Source organism: Danio rerio, chromosome 18 (assembly GCF_052040795.2).
Source record: "Danio rerio strain M-AB ecotype USA chromosome 18, GRCz13ab, whole genome shotgun sequence".
Lineage (NCBI taxonomy): Eukaryota > Metazoa > Chordata > Actinopteri > Cypriniformes > Danionidae > Danio > Danio rerio.
This window is the reverse complement of record NC_141038.1, coordinates 1,752,131-1,773,314: the sequence shown is the minus strand read 5'-3', so window position 1 is coordinate 1,773,314 and position 21,184 is coordinate 1,752,131. Positions and strand designations below refer to the sequence as shown.

At 37.3% G+C, this 21,184-nt stretch overlaps 3 protein-coding genes and 1 long non-coding RNA gene across 7 annotated transcripts in view; 3 read left to right on the top strand and 1 right to left on the bottom strand.

Moving 5' to 3' along the window:
* Positions 1-1,680, top strand: part of nptnb (neuroplastin b) — a 78,209-nt gene extending 76,529 nt beyond the window's left edge. The window contains 2 exon segments of the mRNA NM_205705.1: positions 452-542; positions 614-1,680. Coding sequence (NP_991268.1) covers positions 452-512 — 61 coding nt within the window. The 3' untranslated portion in view covers positions 513-542; positions 614-1,680.
* rec114 (REC114 meiotic recombination protein) lies at positions 413-19,181 on the bottom strand. Of its 2 annotated transcripts, none has more exons than XM_087292952.1 (7): positions 16,587-19,181; positions 14,222-14,311; positions 10,077-10,160; positions 8,144-8,326; positions 6,076-6,147; positions 3,631-3,796; positions 413-682 (listed from the first exon to the last, which is right to left on the bottom strand). In XM_087292952.1, the coding sequence occupies exons 1-6, from the start codon at positions 16,725-16,727 to the stop codon at positions 3,632-3,634; spliced, it is 735 nt and encodes a 244-aa protein (XP_087149078.1). In that variant the 5' UTR covers positions 16,728-19,181; the 3' UTR covers positions 413-682; position 3,631. The 2 variants fall into 2 exon arrangements, with proteins under 2 accessions (XP_087149078.1, XP_087149077.1); XM_087292951.1 differs by having other exon boundaries at positions 14,222-14,371; positions 16,587-19,056.
* Positions 3,811-10,561, top strand: LOC108179930 (uncharacterized). Of its 2 annotated transcripts, none has more exons than XR_015514654.1 (3): positions 3,811-3,884; positions 8,161-8,358; positions 9,979-10,561. It is a non-coding gene; the product is annotated as an uncharacterized LOC108179930 (long non-coding RNA). The 2 variants fall into 2 exon arrangements; XR_015514655.1 differs by having other exon boundaries at positions 8,161-8,363.
* The window catches only part of hcn4 (hyperpolarization activated cyclic nucleotide-gated potassium channel 4), a 140,975-nt gene continuing 137,985 nt past the window's right edge, over positions 18,195-21,184 (top strand). For both annotated transcript variants that reach the window (XR_015514528.1, XM_087292790.1), the window contains exon 1: positions 18,195-19,189. Coding sequence is in view for 1 of the 2 variants with exons in the window: in XM_087292790.1 (XP_087148916.1) it covers positions 18,522-19,189 (668 nt within the window). In the remaining variant the exon portion in view is untranslated. The remainder of the gene's footprint in view (positions 19,190-21,184) is intronic.

Below are 21,184 nucleotides of genomic sequence, written 5' to 3'. Positions count from 1 at the left end.
TGATTGTTGTAATTGTCATGAACGAAGTCAAGAGTGAAAAAGTCAATTCTGTCTCTATGCATTTTTCTATTGCATAAAAATAACACAGTGGCAAGAATGGCACAGCTCAAACACTCTAATGGCTAATGGACAGACGGCTGCTTCTCACTCAGGGCTGCTGTTCATACTAATAAAGACGAGATGGGCACTAGTGGGCGGGGCTTTCCCCCTCTGATGACACACACAAAAGGAGAATGTCAATCAGAGTTTTGATCAAGTCTGATTATAACAGATACATGTTTACCATTAGAGGCTGGATATATTGACACACGGCTACCACACAACCCCTAATAAAAGTGATTTTTGCATAAAAACTCCATTTAACTAACCTTATTGTGAAGTGTTAGCATTAAAAACCCAGCTGACTCAAGTGTTATGATGCATGAGTGTGTTTTATTAATCTGTCCACCAGGAAAACAAACTCTACGAACAACCACAAAGACAAAAATGTCCGGCAGCGGAACACCAATTGACCAATGGACCAACACAGAGCAATGCTGAAGGTTTACAATCATACTCAATCTGCTTTTCTAAACCGCCACGCAAACATAGTCTAAACTCCTGCTGTTTCCAGATGACCAACTGCATATCCTGACCAGACGGACGTGTCCAAGGAGAGGAGACGCTCGTGGAGATGCAAATCCTGCCTCGCGAGGTGAAGAAAACAACAATAACCACAGCATTACACTGGCACAAACCTACAATAAAGACTGTCTTAAGTTTGCCTTATTCAGGCTCATGATGTGTGTGAATGCGGACGCTGACGGGGAGGATGAGTTTCCGTGCTGTTGTCGTTGCATATCTTTCTTTTATCATGCCCTCCTGCTGCACTAATTCTTTTTCATATCTACATGTTGTCTCGAATGCATGCAATAACATAATCTAATAAGATTCAGATATCGTTTTCTATCGTTACTTTAGATGGCGTTGCATCCAAATGAATAACCCGTGTGTCTGTTTATGTGTGTGTGTGAGAGAGACAGTGTGTGTGTGTTTTTAAAGAAATTTAAATGGATTAAAAAAAAGAGGATGCGTCAAGATCTTTGTACAGTTTATCATCCAATAAATCAATACTAAAAGGAGGTGTTTTTGTCTTAAACTAGAATGCAAGAATTTTGTGAGTGGCAGAACAGTATTTAATCTTAAAGCTGATATTGTATTAAATGAAATGGATATATGTAACATTTATTTTCTAGAGTTATTTAGACGTCTTGTACATGTGGTGCTGTAAGTGTTCCAATATTACGATAGCATCTGTAAAAAGCAACAGAGTATATATATATATATCTTTGTTTTTTTTTAATAAATAAAAATGTCATATTTCTTTTTAGAGAAGAGATGATTCTTGTACAGCATGGCTATAATCCTATGCAATATGTATTCATATAGACCTACTGACAATTGTAAGTTGGGGCGGGTTTGTTTAATTTCAGAGAATAAAAGCTTTAACGGGACAGTGAGTTAAGGGTGCTTCGCATTTGAAATGCACTGCTGTAGTTGCATGTCAACTCCTGATCAATACAGTGTGTGTGTCAACCTGACAATGGACCAACATACATGGGAGGAAGTGGGTGGAGCTAAAGCCATTACAAACTATGTGAAACCAATTGTTTCCTTTTTCAAAATAAAGGTTCCAAAATACTTCAGTGTCTGTGTGTTTGTCTGAATCAACGTGGGTTTTAAATGATCCTTTGGAAAGGAGTTTTACTAAAGTCGTCCATAAAGTTGTTTCTATGGGCATCCTATAAAGTTTATTTGACTTGGCATTTTGAGCAGTGTGCTAGATTTACACTCACCGGCCACTTTATTAGGTACACCTTACTATTACGGCATTGCCTTCAGAACTGCCTTAATCCTTCATGGCAGAGATTCAACAAGCTACTGGAAATATTCCTCAGAGATTTTGCTCCATATTGACATGATAGCATCACACAGTTGCTTAAGATTTTTCCGCTGCACATTCATGATGCCAATTTTCCATTTCACCACATCCCAAAGGTGCTCAATTGGATTGAGCTCTGGTGACTGTGGAGGCCATTTGAGTACAGTGAACTCATCATCATGTTCAAGAAACCAGTCTGAGATGATTGAGCTTTATGACATGCTGCGTTATCCTGCTGGAAGTAGCCATCAGAAGATGGAGACACTGTGCTCATAAAGGGATGGACATGGTCAGCAGCAATACTCAGGTAGGCTGTGGTGTTGATGCTCAATTGGTACTAATGGACCCAAAGTGTGCCAAGAAAATCTCCCCCACACCATTACACCACCACCAGCAGCCTGAACCACTGATACAAGGCAGGATGGATCCATGCTTTCATGTTGTTGAGGCCAAATTCTGACCCGACCATCCGAATGTGTCAGCAGAAATGGAGACTCATCAGAGCAGCAACGTTTCTCCAATCTTCTATTGTCCAGTTTTGGTGAGTCTGTGTGAATTGTAGCCTCAGTTTCCTGTTCTTAGCTGACAGGAGCGGCAACCGGTGTGCTCTTCTGCTGCTGTAGCCCATCCGCCTCAAGGTTGGCCGTGTTGTGTGTTCAGAGATGCTCTTCTGCAGAGCTCGGTTGTAACGAGTGCTTATTTGAGTTACTGTTGCCTTTCTATCAGCTGGAACCAGTCTGGCCATTCTCCTCTGCCATCAACAAGGCATTTGCGCACACAGAACTGCCGCTCACTGGATATTTCCTCTGTGTCGGGCCATTCTCTGTAAACCCTTGAGATGGTTGTGCGTGAAAATCCCAGTAGATCAGCAGTTTCTGACTGGCACCAACAACCATGCCACATTCAAAGTTGCAACCATGTGTTTGGCTAATTAGAAATTTGTGTTACTGAGCAGTCGGACAGGTGTACCTAATAAAGTGGCCGGTGAGTGTATATTGTATTTAAAATTGTAATGATGTTCTGTTATTTTCTTGTTTATTGTTATTGTTTATTTAATATATTTATTTGTATTATTTTGTTAAATTGTACTATTATTATTATTAGAATTTTTAAATATTAAAAGAAATGCTAATTCAAATTAATAATTCAGTATGATTTTTTTTTAATAATAATGTAATTCAATAGTGTTATATTTCAATTTAGCTAACATTTTTGTTTTTGCATTTCTGGTAATTTAGATTTATGTGTTTTCTTTTTAGGTTTTCATCTAATATATGTTTGTTTTATTGAGCATTATGTCAATTAAAACTAATATCATTATACGCCACCAACATAAAGAAAGAAGAGTCGATTTGAACAATACATGAGGGTTAAGAAGCTTATGACCATTCATAATAATAGGAGTACCACAAATAATATTTTGTATTTCCATTTGCTCAAATAATAAAATGTAAAATACTGTGATAACAGCAGCCAGAAGAGTGAATAATGTTAGATTTACTGTCCTGCCTCAATAAACGCTGCATTAGAAACACCTCTAAGTGGCAATTAATTTTTGTAATTTATATTATATTTGATATAATGCAAATGATAGCTTTATAAATGTATATCATAAAAAATAAGACATTACATTTCTTAAGGAACTAAGATGGTAACTACCATTAAATCCATCCTCACCGTATTGTGAAAAGGATGCATTGTGACTTTACCTCACTCCTGCATGATCTCCTTCAGCTTTTTCTCGACCTCCTCTACGAATGCTGGAAAGGCAGAATCGAGCAGACAGAGGCGCAGTAGAGCCTCCAGGTCTCCAGAGGGCAGCGAGCTCTGATGATACGCCATAGGCAAACACAGCTCACCCTCGCCCAGGAACAGCTGAAGAGGAAGACATCATATATAATGTGCATGAAAAAAACACCACTTCATGCATGACAGCTCAGAGGTCACTTTAAAATATCACAGGGTAAGTCCATTTTTCTTATCCATGGGTTTACAAATAACCTCTATACTTATTAGAGGGCTGGTTTAATGAGGTCAGAAGGTTTGTGGAGTATTTGAATGTGTATATTTATATTTTCCCCCCCTTTTTTCTCCTTGTGTTGTTCACCTGTTTATTATGCTCGAATTTAATATATATGTACTATTATACTAGAGTTAAGCCTTTAAATGTCACTTTAAGCTGAATACTAGTATCTTAAATACTTAAATATCTTAAATATATATATATATATATATATATATATATATATATATATATATATATATATATATATATATATATATATATATATATATATGCAGACACACACACACACACACACACACACACACACACACATAAATATATATATATATATATATATATATACACACACACACACACACACATATATATATATATATATATATATATATATATATATATATATATATATATATATATATATATATATATATATATATTTATGTGTGTGTGTGTGTGTGTGTGTATATATATATACATATATATATATATATATATATATACATATATATATATATATATATATATATATATACATATATATATATATATATATATATATATGTATATATATATATATATATATATATATGTATATATATATACACACACACACACACATAAATATATATATATATATATATATATATATATATATATATATATATATATAAACATACAATTATTTTCCTTTTTTTTGTCCTGTTCAACATTTTGTAGTTGTTAACGAATTTCATTTGGTATAATTTGTTGATTATTTTAATGTATTTTTGTTGGTCAGTTATCTACAAAATAACCAAGAATATTTGAGGTGAAGTTCAAAACAAGGTCCTCATATGCTTGAGTGCACAAACTGACAAACTAGCATGTTAAAGAAAATATTAATATAAGAAAAATGACAGTGAAATATTCACAGTGTCAGAGCAGCCTATATTTGTCTAAATAATATTCTGTTAATGACAATCCATATTGCACCCGTCAGTTTCCCTTGTATTAATTTAATAAACTTTATTTGACCACAATGAGCCCGGCTTTACAAACTATTAGCAGCACTTGACGTATTCCCCTCGAAAGAATAACCTCAGTCGGAAGGAAGAAAGAACAGAAACTCTTTATGAGAATAATTTTACGGAGTGATGTACGTTGCGTCTGTGCAGCTGGTTTGCTAAATGAAGCACCTGATGCATCACTGAGACACATCGTGCAGCCCTCCGGTTTCTGCGGACACTTTCAAAACAGCAGCACAAAGAGAAGAAATCCGTGCGTTGAGGATCTGTCCAATGTATCATTGAGTCTTTTCTAATTTAAAGTTTCAGGTAGGCCTACTTTGTGTGTGAAGAGCAGGTAATAACCCTCTCTACTCCAGTGTTGCGAATGCGATCTGCTGATCTAATGACCCAAACGACCCAATCTAATTGCCCAAACGTTTTCGTATGAAGGGGCATAAACCAAATATCATTGAGAACAATGAGCTGAAGGTAAATATACTAAACTAAATTACAATCTAATTGCAGTGGGTAATTTATTTCCTAATGGTTTCATAATATTTTAAAATAAATAGAAAACATTACTTTAAATCAAATTAACTAATGCAGCATAACTGTTTACTCTATTCCTTATTGCATTAAAAACATAAACAATCAGATTTATAACGGTGGAGTTCAATGCTGAATACACTAGTCAAGCAGAGCCTGCCTTTGACTTGATTTGCTCACCAAAGTCTCTGCATTATCAGATTACAGTGCATTTAAATAAAATCAGATTAATTTACACCATTTAATTGAAACATTTCATTTCAGCTAGCTTTTAACAATAAAACAAACAAAGAGTTGCATTAAAATTGAATAGATAATCTTGAAAACATCCCCATCATTCTCAGATAGGATGACTGATCTGAAAGCAAGTCTGTCTAATTTAGAGATCCCCAAACTATGGCTCGCGGGCCAAAGTTGGCCCATAATAATCTTTGAGTTGGCCCGCAAACCGCATAGTTTGGGCATCTCTGAATTAGACAGACTTGCTTTCAGATCAGTGTTATACCTGTGAATGGTGTTATAGCCAAACAGTGTTAACAGCCAAACCGTATAACCAGTCAGTTTGATTTTATAATGTGTTCGGATTAGAGTTATACCTGGGAAAGGTGTTTGATTGACAGCGGCCCCTCAGCAACAGCAGGGGCTGCCCGTGGAGCATCTTCAGGGGCCTGAAGAAGAGACAGAAATAGATCCATTTATTACAGTCTCAGGCCTCACACTGAGGGTCTCGCCAGCCGATCAATACCCTCATTACTAATTGAAAGTCCTGGACCCTGGCGGTGTTTCTCAAGCCTGCTGCGGGCATCGCTGCCACCAGCCAGATTTACACAGTGTTTGTGCTTGTGCGTTCACTATATTTAGAGCTTCAAGTCTGCGTATTTACATTTCAGATCCACAAATAAGCCGCTCAGATGAGGGTGGGATTATTTCTGTCCTGTTTATCTGCCTATTTAATTTCATTATGCGCCAACAGCACCATCTAGTGATGACAAGGACAAATTAACATCAATCATTAGCTCTAATTAAAGGGACAGTGCACCCAAAAATTAAAATGTCATTATCCTTTCCTTAGATTTTACATGTGGTTCATATTCTGATGAATGTTGGGGGAAACCAGCAATAGATATTCACAGTAGAAACGAAAAAGCAAATACAATAAAAAATAACCTTTTAACATTCTTCAGTATATCTGCCTCTGTGAAGTAAACGATGATAGGATTTTTATTTTTTGGGCTTCAACATGACATCAAAACAAATTGTATTTTTTTACTGTCTAATTATTGCATTATTTATTAATTATTGATCTAAACCTAACCCTGTTCTAAGATATTTTTTGCTAAATATTGCTAAATGTCCCATTATATGTTTTAAAAATATTGTTCAAATCATTTCTGCCTTTATATTAGATGCTTGATATATTTCTGCTGGACATAGACAGATGGACAGACAGACAGACGTATAGATATATAGATAGATGGACGGGTGGAAGGATAGACAGACAGATAGATGGATGGATGGATGAACGGATGGACGGATGGACGGACGGATATATAGATAGAGACAGACAGACAGACAGATATATAGATAGATGGACGGACAGGTGGATGGATAGACAGACAGTCAGATAGACATATAGATGGACAGATAGATAGATAGATAGATAGATAGATAGATAGATAGATAGATAGATAGATAGATAGATAGATAGATAGATAGATAGATAGATAGATAGATAGATAGATAGAGAAAGAAAGACACAGAGATAGAAAGACAGATCTTGTTTTAAATAGCACATTTAAATTAAAAAACAAAAATCCTGTTCTACTATACCCTGTTATATATTCTGTGTCGCATTACAAGCACTAGTAGTGAGTCAAGCATGAGTCATTTCAACTGCTTATACTTTGATTCATAAATATAATATGTCCAGATAGACACCATTAGCTAGTTTTCTGCTCAGGTCTTGTTCATTCGCTGACACGTTACACTGAACTTACCTGGAAGCTCACAAGTAATTACCTGCCAGTGGAACTGACCTGCTGGAAACGGCTTAAAAGCCAAGGACAAACCCACTGTCACACTCTCTTATCAGTGCTGGAGGAGGACTGTATACCCAGAGCCACTGCATACACCACCACTACACACAGCTCTCTCTTTAATAGAGAATTCTTCACAGTATTTCCTATAATATTTTTTTTCTTCTGGAGAAAGTCTTATTTGTTTTATTTCGGCTAGATTAAAAGCAGTTTTTAATCTCTTTAAGCCATTTTAAGGTCAATATTATTAGTCCCCTTAGGCAATATTAGTGTTTGATTGTCTCCAGATCAAACCACTGTTATACAATGACTTGCCTAATTACCCTAACTTTACCCTAATTAACCTAGTGAAGCCTTTAAATGTCACTTTAAGCTGTATACTCGTGTCTTGAAGAATATTTAGTTTAATATTATGTGCTGTTATCATGGCAAAGATAAAATAAATCAGTTATTAGAGATGAGTTATTAAAACTGTTATGTTTAAAAATGTGTTGGGAAAATCTTCTTACCGTTAAACAGAACTTACAATACACAGGAGGACTCATAACTCTGACTTCAGTTGTATGTATTATTCTTCTTATCTGTAGATGGATGAAGTCTGTGTGTTTTGTTGGGTTGTGTGTGTAACCTGTGGCTGCTGTGCAGATGTTCTGGGTTCTGCGGGATCAGATGGAGCAGCAGGTGCAGGTGTGGTCAGATGCTTCTGGACGGGAACATAATCCTGTAGCTTCCTCACAGCTTTACTGCAGAAATCTGCTGCTTCTTCACGACTGCTGCCATCAAACTGCAGTCGGATCAGACGGCTCTCTCCCTTACAGATTCACAGAACAACGAAAAATGAAAGTTACGTGAACAACATACAAGTTCATATTTGGATTTTCACATGGGGAAATGGCATGGGTGGGTTAGTGGTTAGCACTGTCACCTCTCAGCAAGAAGGTCGCTGGTTTGAGTCCCGGCTGGGTCAGTTGGCGTTTCTGTGTAGAGTTTGCATGTTCTTCATGTGTTGGGTTTGGGTCCGGTTTTCCCCAGTACAAACACATGCACTATAGATAAATTGATTAACTAAATTGGCCGTAGTGTTTCAGTGTGTGTCATTGTACACTGTAAAAAAATAAATCTGTAAAATTTACGGTAAAAACACGGCAGCTGTGGTTGCCAGTACTTTACCGTTAAAAACACGGTACAAACCGTAAAAGTAATTTTTCATTTTTACGGTTAATTACTGTATTTTATTAAGTTATAGAGGTAATATGTCCGTATATATTAAGGAAACATACCATTAACCAGATTACGGATTTGTACTGTAGCATTTTTACAGTTTTTTACCGTTGAAATCACGGGCATTTTTTACAGTGTAAGTGTGTATGGTTTCCCACTGGGTATAGATACAGAACACTTCGCCATTTGCAGCCACCAAATTATTTTAATAGGTACTGTTAGAAATGCATCATCATTAGATGGGAAGGAAGAAGGAAGGATTGATGGTGGGAGAGAGGATAGATGGAGGATGGAAGGATGGATGGATTAATGGAGGAAGGATGGATAGATGCATAAGGGAATAAAGGATGGATGGATGGTTAGATACTTATGTAAGGATGGATGAAGGAAGGAAGGAGGGAGGATGGATAGATGGAGGATGGATGGATAGATGGATGAAAAAATGGATGGATGGATGAAGGTATAGATAGTTAAGATATTTAGATTAAGGATGGATGAAGGAAGGATGGAGGGAGGGAGGGAGGGAAAAAAGGAAAAAATAATGAATGGATGGATGGATGGGTAGATACTTAGATAAGGATGGATGAAGAAAGGGAGGAGGGATGGATGGATAGAAGAAGGAAGGAAGCATGGATAGGTAGATACTTAGATAAGGAGGAAGGAAAGATGGATGGATGGATAGATGGAGGAAGGGAGGACAGATGGATGGATAGAGGAAGGAAGGAAGGATAGGTAGATACTTAGATAAGGTGGAAGGAAAGATGGATGGATGGATGGATGGAGGAAGGATGGATGAATAGATAAAGAGATACTTATATAAAGATGGATGAAGGAAAAAAGATAGAGGGAGGAAGCATGGATGAATAGAGGAAGGAAGGAAGGAAGGAAGGAAGGAAGGAAGGAAGGAAGGAAGGAAGAAAGGATGAATGGATAGATAGATTCTTCGATAAAGATGGAGGGAGGAAGGATGGATGGACAGAGATAGTAATTTTGCACGACACAATATTTTCTGGTTGGATTTCCGCCTGCCTTTCCTATATGAACTCAGGTAGAGGCTTGTTTTTCAACAAATGCATTAGTATTCATGAAGTGGGAATCTCTTGGTCAAAAGACATGTTGGAGAAGAGATAATTAGCTTAATTAAGAAGACACACCACTTGTCTTTGAGCTGTACGTTGGAGGTCATTCATAAGCGCTTATTTTTTAACTATTTGCATATTTAATTTATTTATTGTTTTCAAGGACGAGGAGGCGGGGAAATGCCTTTAGGACAGCACGAGCACATGAGGATCCTCCTGTGTCTGACGCCTGGTAAACTGCAGATCAAGGATCATTCTCACCTTCATTGCAATGTTGAACAGCAAACTGTCTGATTTATGCTGGATTTTCAGGAAGCTCTGGGCATTAAGCAGAGAAAAGCCCTCCTACAAACAGAAGAAAACAGGAGCACACATCATCATTATCCAGCAGAGACTGATTTAATAGGATTATATCAGGCTGAAAACACATCATATAAGCAGAACAGCATGAACCTGCCATCAGCAGCCTCCTCCAGGGTTTCCATTAGAACATAACAGAGAATGGTTCTGTAGTTTCTGCCAAAACCATGAATTGAGCGATCAATTAATGTTTTACACATCTACATTTTAATCTTCTAGAGAAAATGTTTTTTTATTAATGCAAAAGCTACAATGCAAATGCAGGAATGCTATGCATGTGAAGTGTGCTTGTGTATATACAGTTGAGGTCAGAATTATTCACCCCCTTTTAATTTTGATTTTCTTTTTTAAATATTTCCTAAATTATGTTTAACAGAGCAAGGAAATTTTCACAGTATGTCTGATAATATTTTTTTCTTCTGGAGAAAGTCTTATTTGTTTTATTTCAGCTAGAATAAAAGCAGTTATTAATTTTATAAAAGCCATTTTAAGGTCAATATTATTAGCCCCTTAAGCTATATTTTTTCTCGATAGTCTACAGAACAAACCATCATTATACAATAACTTGCCTAATTACCCTAACCTGCCTATAGTTAACCCAATTACCCTAGTGAAGCCTTTAAATGTCACTTTAAGCTGTATAGAAGTGTCTTGAAGAATATCTAGTCTAATATTATTTACTGTCATCATGACAAAGAGAAAATAAATCAGTTATTAGAAATGATTTATTAACACTATTATGTTTAGAAATGTGCTGAAAATAAAATCTGCTCTCCGTTAAACAGAAATTGAGGGAAAAATAAACAGGGGGGCTAATAATTTTGACCAGCTGTATACTGAAATTTTCCTTCAGTGCCTCCATTCTAAAATAAAGCAGCTTCTCCATTGAGCATACAGTATTTTTGCTATTACACAAGGACGTCAGAAGAGGGCTCTAATAACAACCTCTGTGCATGACTATCACGTTCACTATGACACAGGCAATATCAACCAGGATTTTATTATAGCTCTACTATTATTACTAGTACTAGAACTTTAAGATTTAGCATTAGTATACTTCTTTTTAAACTAAATATAATTTTAGCTTACTTCTTTAAAGTGTACATCCAAAATCATTCATTCATTTTCTTTTCGGCTTAGTCTCTTTATTAATCAGGGGTTGCCACAGCGGAATGAACCACCAATTTATCCAGCATATGTTTTACGCAGCCCAAATCTAAAAACGTTATTTTAGACTACTTGTGCACTTGAAGTGTACACTTAAAAGTATATTTTATTCACTACAAGAGAGCCTATTTAGACAGAAGAGGTCTTCAATAAGTATACTACTAGTACATACTCTAGTTAATATGTGAAGTATAGTTAAAATATACTTCTACAGTACTTAAGTAATACAGTGAACTTTTCTTATGGGCAAACATCTAATTAATCAGTCTATTACGTTCTTTGATTTTTCACACAATTAAGATGTGGATAAGTGGATAAGGTTAAAACAATTATCTTTGTATATATGTGATATACAGTGCTCAGCATATATGCGTGCACCCCTCACAAATCTCTTTTAAATTCATATTATTAATAGGAAGCTCTACAATATTATATTTGTCTATATACATTAGATTAGTCAGCACTGAAGCCAAATCTGGAGTTTATCTAACATAATAACTTACGATAGCAACCAAAAAACTAGCATAGCCGAAATTATGTTAGAAATACATTATATTTATTGTATAGAAATATAATAAATACAAATTAAAAAAAGAGAAAAATCAAGAGAAGCAAAAAATTTAGTTGACATTTTTTAGGTTGTAATTTTCTTTTTTTTTGTGCAATATTTTGCTTGAATTTAATTGTGATATCTTTCCATTTCTAAATATGTTTGATGACTTAAATATTATTTTAATAAAGATATCTGTTTAATAAATCTGTTGAAATCCACCAAAATACACTGCCCATATTCACTGAGAAATGGAGGAAAATATTCATTTTTCAAAATGGGCTGTACTCAATTCTGCTGAGCAGCACTGTATATATATGTACATAGTGCTCAGCATAAATGAGCATACCCCACACAGATATCTCTTTAAAATTAATATTTTGTAGTGCTTGCTTTATATGAAATAATATATTTGTGCATTAGACATTAGATTAGTCAGTATCAAAGCCAAAAACTGAAACTAATCTAATAAAAAATCTAATAAAATAAAGATCACAGTCCAAAAACTAGTACTCTCAAATTAATATGTTTGTGGAAACTGTTAAGCTGCTTTGACGCTGTATAAATAAACATGACTTGAATTTCAAAAAAATTAAATAAAAATTAATGAAAAAGAAAAAATCAAGAGAAACATAAAAAAATACAATTTTGTAGTTTTTATTTTTCTATTTTTGCAATAACTTCTTTGAATTGACATGCATTATCTTTCAATTACTAGCAATTTTAGGGGGGCAAACTCTGTTTTAATTAATATTACTGTTTAATCAAATAGTTTTGTCTAAATGCACCAACACTTGTCAGCTATGATCACTGAGAAATGGATAAAAATATTCATTTTCAAAAGTAATGTGTATTTACATTATGGCCATACACCCAAAGTGCTTTACAATCATGAGAGGAGTCTCTTCACACCACCACCAATGTGCAGTTCCACTTGGATGATGCGACGGCAGCCACAGGACAACGGCGCCAGTGCTTCACCACACACCAGCTATTGGTGGAGTGGAGAGACAGTGATAGAGCCAATTCAGTGGAAGTTGAAGATTGGGAGGCCATGATCCTAAGGGCCATTAGAGGGAATTTGGCCAGGACACCTTTACCAGAAGTGCCATGGGATTTTTTTAATGACCACAGAGAGGCAGCACTTCGGTTTAATCTCTCATCTGAAATCCAGCGCTCACTGATAGTATATTGCCCCCTTCACTATACTGGGGCGTTACGCCCCATTCACACGGGGCTTCAGCGTCAAAGCCTGACTGAAGTTGTGTCTGAAATTGGGGCTAAAGCGATCTTCATAGCAGCGTCAGCCAATGAAATTCAGTCAGCAGTAGGCCACTGTCTAGCTGGTGTATTTGCTATTTGCATACAGCGATCTGATTGGCTGATGCTTCTGTCGGCGCTTAAAAAGTTGAGCTAGTCCCAACTTCTGCAGCCTCTGAAGCGGCGCCGATAGATCCACAATGTTGACGCTGACGCCCCGTGTGAATAGGGCGTCAGGACTCACACAGACCACAGGTTGAGCGCCCCCTGCTGGCCTCACTAACACCACTTCCAACAGCAACCTAGTTTTCCCATGTGGTCTCCCATCCAGGTACTAACCGGGCTCAGTCCTGCTCAGCTTCAGTGAGTAGCTGGTCTTGGGCTGCAGGGTGATATGGCTGTGGCCAAATATATAAAAAAATATATATAGACTGTATAAATGCAAGTAAAGAATGATTAAATGGTGTTTAGATCAAAAACACTTCAGTGATTATAAATAAAGTCTTGAATCACATTCGACGACAATATTTCAAATGTATTCATTCACTCGTTTTGGAGGCTACTTTGTAAACTGGTGTTTATAGAGATTACAGACACATCTCCATAACCGAACGTCAGTCCCTGCACTGGAAATCACCCAATGCTTTGCTCTGGATGGATGCACTGCCTCGTCTGGCTTCTCTGTTCGGCAGACGAGCTGGAAATGTGACTCATTTTCCAAATGCAGCTCCATGAGGAGCCAGAGACTATTGTGGCCACGAGTCCAAGATTGAGGCTTATTGTTGGGAGATATCCGAAGCACTCAGCCTGGCAATCCCTGAGGGACAGCAACAGGCCCAGCGGGACGGGAAAGGGATTATGCTGTTCTTTCTGCGGGGTGAAAAGAAATACGGTCAAGCTCTTATGATGGGCTCAGTGGAACCTGCGCTATCCTGACCCTGCACTTAAAGCCTGATGGGAAGAAGAGTGTCGGCGGCTTAGAGAGTGCCATTTCATGGCCAAAAAAAACCCTAAACAAAAACATTTATTGGTCACTAGACGGATCCTGTGTGAATTTATATAATCTTACCAAGAGTTCCTGGCCTTTAGATACTAGCAGATGACCTGAGCCCAGAATATTCAGCTCCAGCTGGCCAGCGCTTTCACTGGACTCAAAAACCTGAAACATAAACTCTGAGATCAGTCCAGAATATAACAGACTTGATGATGATGAACTTTCCTGAAACAGATAAACAGACACTGGAAATACCCAGTATTTACTTCACAATGCACTAGTAACCACCACAAACACCCAACATCCATATAAAGAGATAGTTCAACCAAAAAATTAATGATTTCTATGGAAGTCAATGGTTACACGCTTCCAACTTTCTTGATTTAAATATCTTCTATTTTATTTAACAGAAAAAAAAGTAAAGTGTGAGTAAACAATGGAAGAATCGTCAATTTTGAATGAACTATCCCTTTAACGTCATCGTAGCAAGCATTCATAACACCCTGCATTCACCTAACAACACCCTAGCAACTACATTAAACTTACTTATTTAGCATTTACTCATTTATCCAAAGTGACTTAGAAGTGAGCAACCATTCAAAAACCCTGCATTTACCTAACAGTGCACTAATAACCAATATTCTATAGTCTTTGTAACCACCCTAAAACACCCAACATCCATATAAAGCATAGGCCTCAAACTTGACTCCTGAAGGGCCGCAGCTCTGCACAGTTTTGCTCCAACCCTATCAAACACAGCTGATCCATGTAACGGAGGTGTTTAAAAGAGTCATGAACACCTTCATTGGTTTGGCTGTGTTTGATCAGGGTTGGAGCAAAACTGTGCAGAGCTGCGGCCCTCCAGGAGTCAAGTTTGAGGCCTATAATTTAAAGGGATAGTTGAACCAAAACTGAAAATATACTGTTTACTCACCGCATGTAGTTACTGTATACACCTTTATTACTTTGTTTCTTCTGTTCAACACAAAATAAGATATTTTGAAGAAAGCTGAATACTGTGCAAGTCAATGGTTACAGGTTTCCAGCTTTCAACTTTCGTCAAAATATCTTCTTTTGTGTTTAACAGGAGAAAGAAACTCATAACTAGTAAAGTGTGAGTAAATGATGGGAAAATTTTTGGGTGAACTATCCGTTTAACGACGTTGCAGCAAGCATTCAAAACACCCTGCATTTACCTAACAACGCCCTAGCAACCATCTACATTACATTTACTTTTTTTTTATTTAAAGTGACTTAGAAGTGAGTAACCATCCAAAAACCCTGCATTTACCTTACAGTGCACTAGTAACCTATATTCTATAGTCTTTGTAACCACCCCAAACACCCAACATCCATATAAAGCATACAGTAGGTCTCAAGCTCAATTCCTGAAGGGCCGCAGCTCTGCACAGTTTTGCTCCAACCCTATCAAACACAGCTGATCCATGTAACGGAGGTGTTTAAAAGAGTCATGAACACCTTCAATGGTTTGACTGTGTTTGATCAGGGTTGGAGCAAAACTGTGCAGAGCTGCGGCCCTCCAGGAGTCAAGTTTGAGGCCTATAATTTAAAGGGATAGTTGAACCAAAACTGAAAATATACTGTTTACTCACCGCATGTAGTTACTGTATACACCTTTATTACTTTATTTCTTCTGTTCAACACAAAGTAAGATATTTTGAAGACAGCTGAATACTGTGCAAGTCAATGGTTACAGGTTTCCAGCTTTCAACTTTCGTCAAAATATCTTCTTTTGTGTTTAACAGAAGAATCTCATAACAAGTAAAAGGTGAGCAAATGATTGAAGAATCGTCATTTTGGGGTGAACCATCCCTTTACTAACGTTATAGCAAGCATTTAAAACACCCTGCACTTTATTAAACAACGCTCTATAGCAACTATCTATATTATATTTACTCATTTAGCAGTCCATTTTATCCAGAGTGACTTAGAAGTGAGCCATACATGACAATATATATGGAAGTGAGGAAACATCTAAAACACCCAGCATTTACTTAACGGCACCCTAGCAACCACTCAAAACACCCAACATCTTCTTAAGAACACCTTAGCAAACACCCTGAACACTAATAACACACTAAATAAGAGTGAAGTTTGATGGATGATTTCAGCTAAAGCAATACTGAGTAATACTGACTTTAAACAAATGTGTTTTATAATTGTGGTTTTATTAGTTATACTAATAGCTATGTCTGTCATCTTGTCAAGTTAAACTTGTTCTCCTTTTTAGAAGCACCAACAATTTTAAACTAACTTGTAAAAAAGCATTAACATTGGAGTTTGTATACTGAAATATATGAATAAATTAATAAAAAATATTAAAATTTTAAAACGAGATTGTCCCGTTGTCCCTTCCGTTGATTTGCCCGCGGGCGGCAAAATAAAGGGCGGGGCTCTTATTTCAGTTCTCCTCACTCACCTTCCACGCGCTGTTATCACCTGAGGTCTTCGGTTTTGCTTTTCCCGAGGGCAGAAATCGTCCGTATCGCCGTAGTTTCCATACACAGCCAGCAATAGTCGTGTTTTTGGCTTGTTCTTTGTGTGAACAATCACCTTCCATGCTCGCGTTTATTTCCGAGAACAACGTGAGTAAAACGGATGAATAAAAAATGAAGATGGAGGCGGAGGATTAAATGACTGACGGTTAAGTTTTGAATCGCGTACTAATAACGTTAACTTACAGAAATATAAACAGAACTGTGCTGTTCTTGGTGTAAATACACAGAGTGTCCGTGTATATATAACAGGAAGATGGTAAACCGACGAATAAAGGCGTAACTCGCAAGCCTTAGAAAGTTAATTAGCAGTTGATATTTGTATTGCTAAACGCGCACAGTGCGCATGCGTGAAGGTGGCTGCTCGATATGGGGCTCAGGAATAATGCTGATAACCTGTTTATTTTAAAACAATTCCAGATAAATAGCAATTAATACATTGATTTTAGTGGCGGAAATGTCACTGTATATACATGTATGCATGTTGTAAACAGAATAAGACCATTTAGGAGTTTTAATATTTCACATTTTTGTTATATTGTTGCTTTGATTATTGTTTTCATTTGTAAATTGCTGTGGAATAAAAATGCCAAATATTAACATTATTACATATAATAATAATAATAATGGTGATGCAGAAGGTAATGCTGTTGCCTTTCAGCAAGAAGATAGCTTGTTCGAGCCGGGTCAGTTGGCGTTTCTAAGTGGAGTTTGCATGTTCTCCCCGTGTTCGCGTGGGTTTTCTCCAGGCGCTCCGGTTTTCCAAAGACATGTGCTATAGGGGAATTGGATAAGCTAAAATTGCCGTAGTGTGTGAATGAGTGTATGGGTGTTTCCCAGTGGTGGGTTGCAGCTGGAAGGGCATCCGCTGCGTAAAACGTGCTGGATAAGTTGGCGGTTCATTCCGCTGTGGCGACCCCAGATTGATAAAGGGACTAAGCCGAAAAGAAATTGAATAACAATAATAATTTGTTGAAATAGTTTTTGGTGTAAAGCGAACGATTTTCATTTCCCCCAATCTTTTTTTCACTACTTTAATTAATTATTTAAACTAAATTGATTTTGCGAACGCTTATTTTCAAGGATAAAAGTAGCATTTCTGCCAAACTTAGTCAATTTTCACTGTATAGAGTTTAAAAACAAAAATGCCAGCAGTATAGTTTAATAATGTAAATTATTTAGTGAAATATGTTTAAGTTCTTTACCAAATCACAACCAATAAGAGCTTGTCAATTTTTAATGGGTTTTTAACACCTGTCGGTAGCTCCGTAACATATGTGAACGCTTTCAATGTGAATTTTGTATATTTAAAAATATATTAAGTTGTAAGTTAAATAATGATTATCAAAATAGGCGATTTGCAATGATAAAGACCCCCTGCCTGTTGAGTTGTGTGTAAGAAGCCCCCGAGGAGGAGCGCGTAAAGGGTTAGTTAGGTGTCGGGGACCTGACACTGAGTGGGTGGGCTGAGCAGCCGCTCTCGCTTCTATGGCAACCCGATAGATCAGCATCAGCATGAATATTCACGGATCAGAGCGACTCGGGACGGCGGACGGCGGTGATGTCAGCGGTGCCCGGCTGATGTGGGCTCCTGGATCGCGGGTGTTTGCTTGTGATTGACAGCCAACGGGGATCCTGAGGGTCCGTGACCTCCGCGCGCGCGTCACACGTGAATCCGCGAGACTCGCAGTCAGTGCCTTGAAGCTGGAGGCGAATTTGGGCAGCCAGGTAGCCTATAATGCGCTGTGGCATGTGCAGGTGGGTTTGACCCTTCAGACTGTGGTGCACGGTGGCAGTAATTACACCCAAACTGGATTCGTTTGTCATTGAGTTGATCGCGCACCCGCTTCAATGTCATAATGGACAGGTTGCATTCGTCCATGCGTAAAAGGCTCTACAGTTTGCCACAGCACATCGGGCAGAAAGCGTCCATCATGGGTGATGCTGAAGACTCAGACAAGGACACCCGGAGGAAAAGCATCCGGATGAAGCCTTTACCGACCAGCGGGGAGATTAAAAGCGGAGAATCCGCGATCATGGAGACGGACATCGGGAGACCCGTGAAGACCAGCTCCAACGGGGACTGCCGGAGGTTCCGCGGCAGCCTTTCGTCCATCACCAGTCGGCACGTCCACGACTCGGATGTAGCCGAGGAAAGGCGTCTGATCACGGACGGAGAGGTCACTCCTAGCGAGGAGAGCCCTCCTGGAGCCGCGGGTGGCGGCGCGGAGCCCGGTGCGCAGAGCGGCGGGGGAGGCGGAGAGGAAGCCGCCGGTTCGAGCCAGCATCAGGGCATCCCGGATCAGCAGGCTGGCTTTATTAAGCTGGAAGGCATCGAGCAGATACTGCCGGACGACGAGAGGTATTATCAAGCGGGCTTCATGCACAGGCAGTTCGGGGCGATGCTGCAGCCGGGGGTCAACAAGTTTTCCCTGAGGATGTTTGGGAGCGAGAAGGCGGTGGAGCGGGAGCAGGAACGGGTCAAATCCGCCGGCTTCTGGATTATTCACCCCTACAGCGATTTCAGGTAACAGTGTTTCACTAAACACATCTGGAAATATCAGTGCTGCGATGTGAGAAAATAATGATGGTGTACTACTGACCCCCCAAAACTTACAAACATATGATGTTAGTAATGTCGAGGCAGAATCAGTGAGGAAGAAAATCAAAAGGCTTTTAAAGGAGGATGACTGATGCACTTCAATTCAAGTTTATTTGTAAGCATTATTCACAATATTATTGTTTCAAAGCATCTTAAAAGTTAAGGTTATTACTTGTGCTAAAGTGCATCAATTGTTTAATTTTGTTAAATAAAACTAAATGCTCTTCTTGATTTTCTTGATTAAAAAAACATTTTATTTACTGCAGCATCATTCAAATTGTTAGAACTAAAATAGTTAACCTGATATATATTATAAAACCGTTATTAATTTTAAAGCAACTTTTGAGTTTGCATTAGTTTATGCATTTCGTCACCAATTGCAATTATAAGGTTCTCTCTGAGTTCTGAATGATTTTGAGATAATGAGCTTTAAAGTTTTTAGCAAACAGTATGAGTGTAACATTTGTATTTGAAATAAAGTCTCAATATAAACAACTTAAAAATATCCCATAATGTAAATTAGTTGCCATTTAATCAGAATGTCAGTAACTCAATTTCGACAAAAATGTCAGATAGAACCTTATAATTTTAAGGTGATGATTTTTCGTTTTTACTTGCAAATATTATTTCATAAAGACTGTTTATATATATATATATATATATATATATATATATATATATATATATATATATATATATATATATATATATATATATATATAGATAGGGACATGTTAGCTAATGCATTATCTAAACAAAACTTAATGCAAAGATATTCCCGTCTTTTGCTTATTTTTTATTTAAAATATATATATTTTCCTCCATCTAAGTGTGATTTTTTTATTTATTTTTTTTTACAGCCATTTTGCAACATAGCAAAGCATAACTCTCCCTGCTGAGAGTAGAAGTGCTTTATGCGTGCATTTTGCATGAAATCCAGACACTCTCTCTTTATTAATTAAGATGTGTCCTTGGGGATGACATTGACTCTATAGATTTGATATGTTCAGTCTGTTTAATACACACTGGTTTATTTCCCTCAGGCTTCATTTGCGAGTGACGCTGAAGCAGATTCACGCTCTGGTCACCCTTCAAAAAAAAAAAAAAAAAGGCAAACAGTTTAAGCCGATAAATAATTGTTAGATTATTTCCCAGTGCATCTATTTAGCTTTGACATGCACGCGGTTGTTCTGGGCTAATGGGGTAAATGCATATTCAGAAAGGCTGTGCTGTGGATGTGTGTGTTTTGGGTTGTATGTATTTTACACACTGTTTTCATTCATGAATTGGTAGCATGTGTATCTCAGAGAGCAGGGTTAACAGCAAACCCACCCCTCCGGAGACACGGCTGCTGTTTGTCTTGTTTACCTATTGATCCTGAGAAGATGCTTTTATTCTGCTCGACATTATGAAATCACAGCGCTGTTCCTGGAGGATATGAAAGGCAGAGTGGGAATAGACTGATATAATATGAGGTGGCTGAGTAGTGTGTGTGTGTGCTTGGAGAGAAAGTTTTAGTTTTTTGTTTTCGTCAGCGCTTTTTGTGATTTGAAAGTTATGTGGAATCATATTTTTAAGTTGGTCAGTGAGCATTGATATGATGTCTTACATTTACTGAGACCTAACTAAAGGTAGATTGATTTAAACACTGTAAAAATATTTAATTTATATGCTGAAAAATATTACTAGACTGTTCTAGAAAAAACAAACATTTTTATTTTTTATTTATTATTATTTTTTTTTGCAAAATGCTGAAAAATAACAGAAACAATTTACATTCAAATATGGCTTATAATTGATTAATTTCATTGAAATTAATGTGAATAAACTATAAATGTAGCAATTTTAATAAATCTAACAATATTGTCTAATTTAGAATCTATATATCTATATCTCCGCTTGTTAAGTGTGACGTCACGC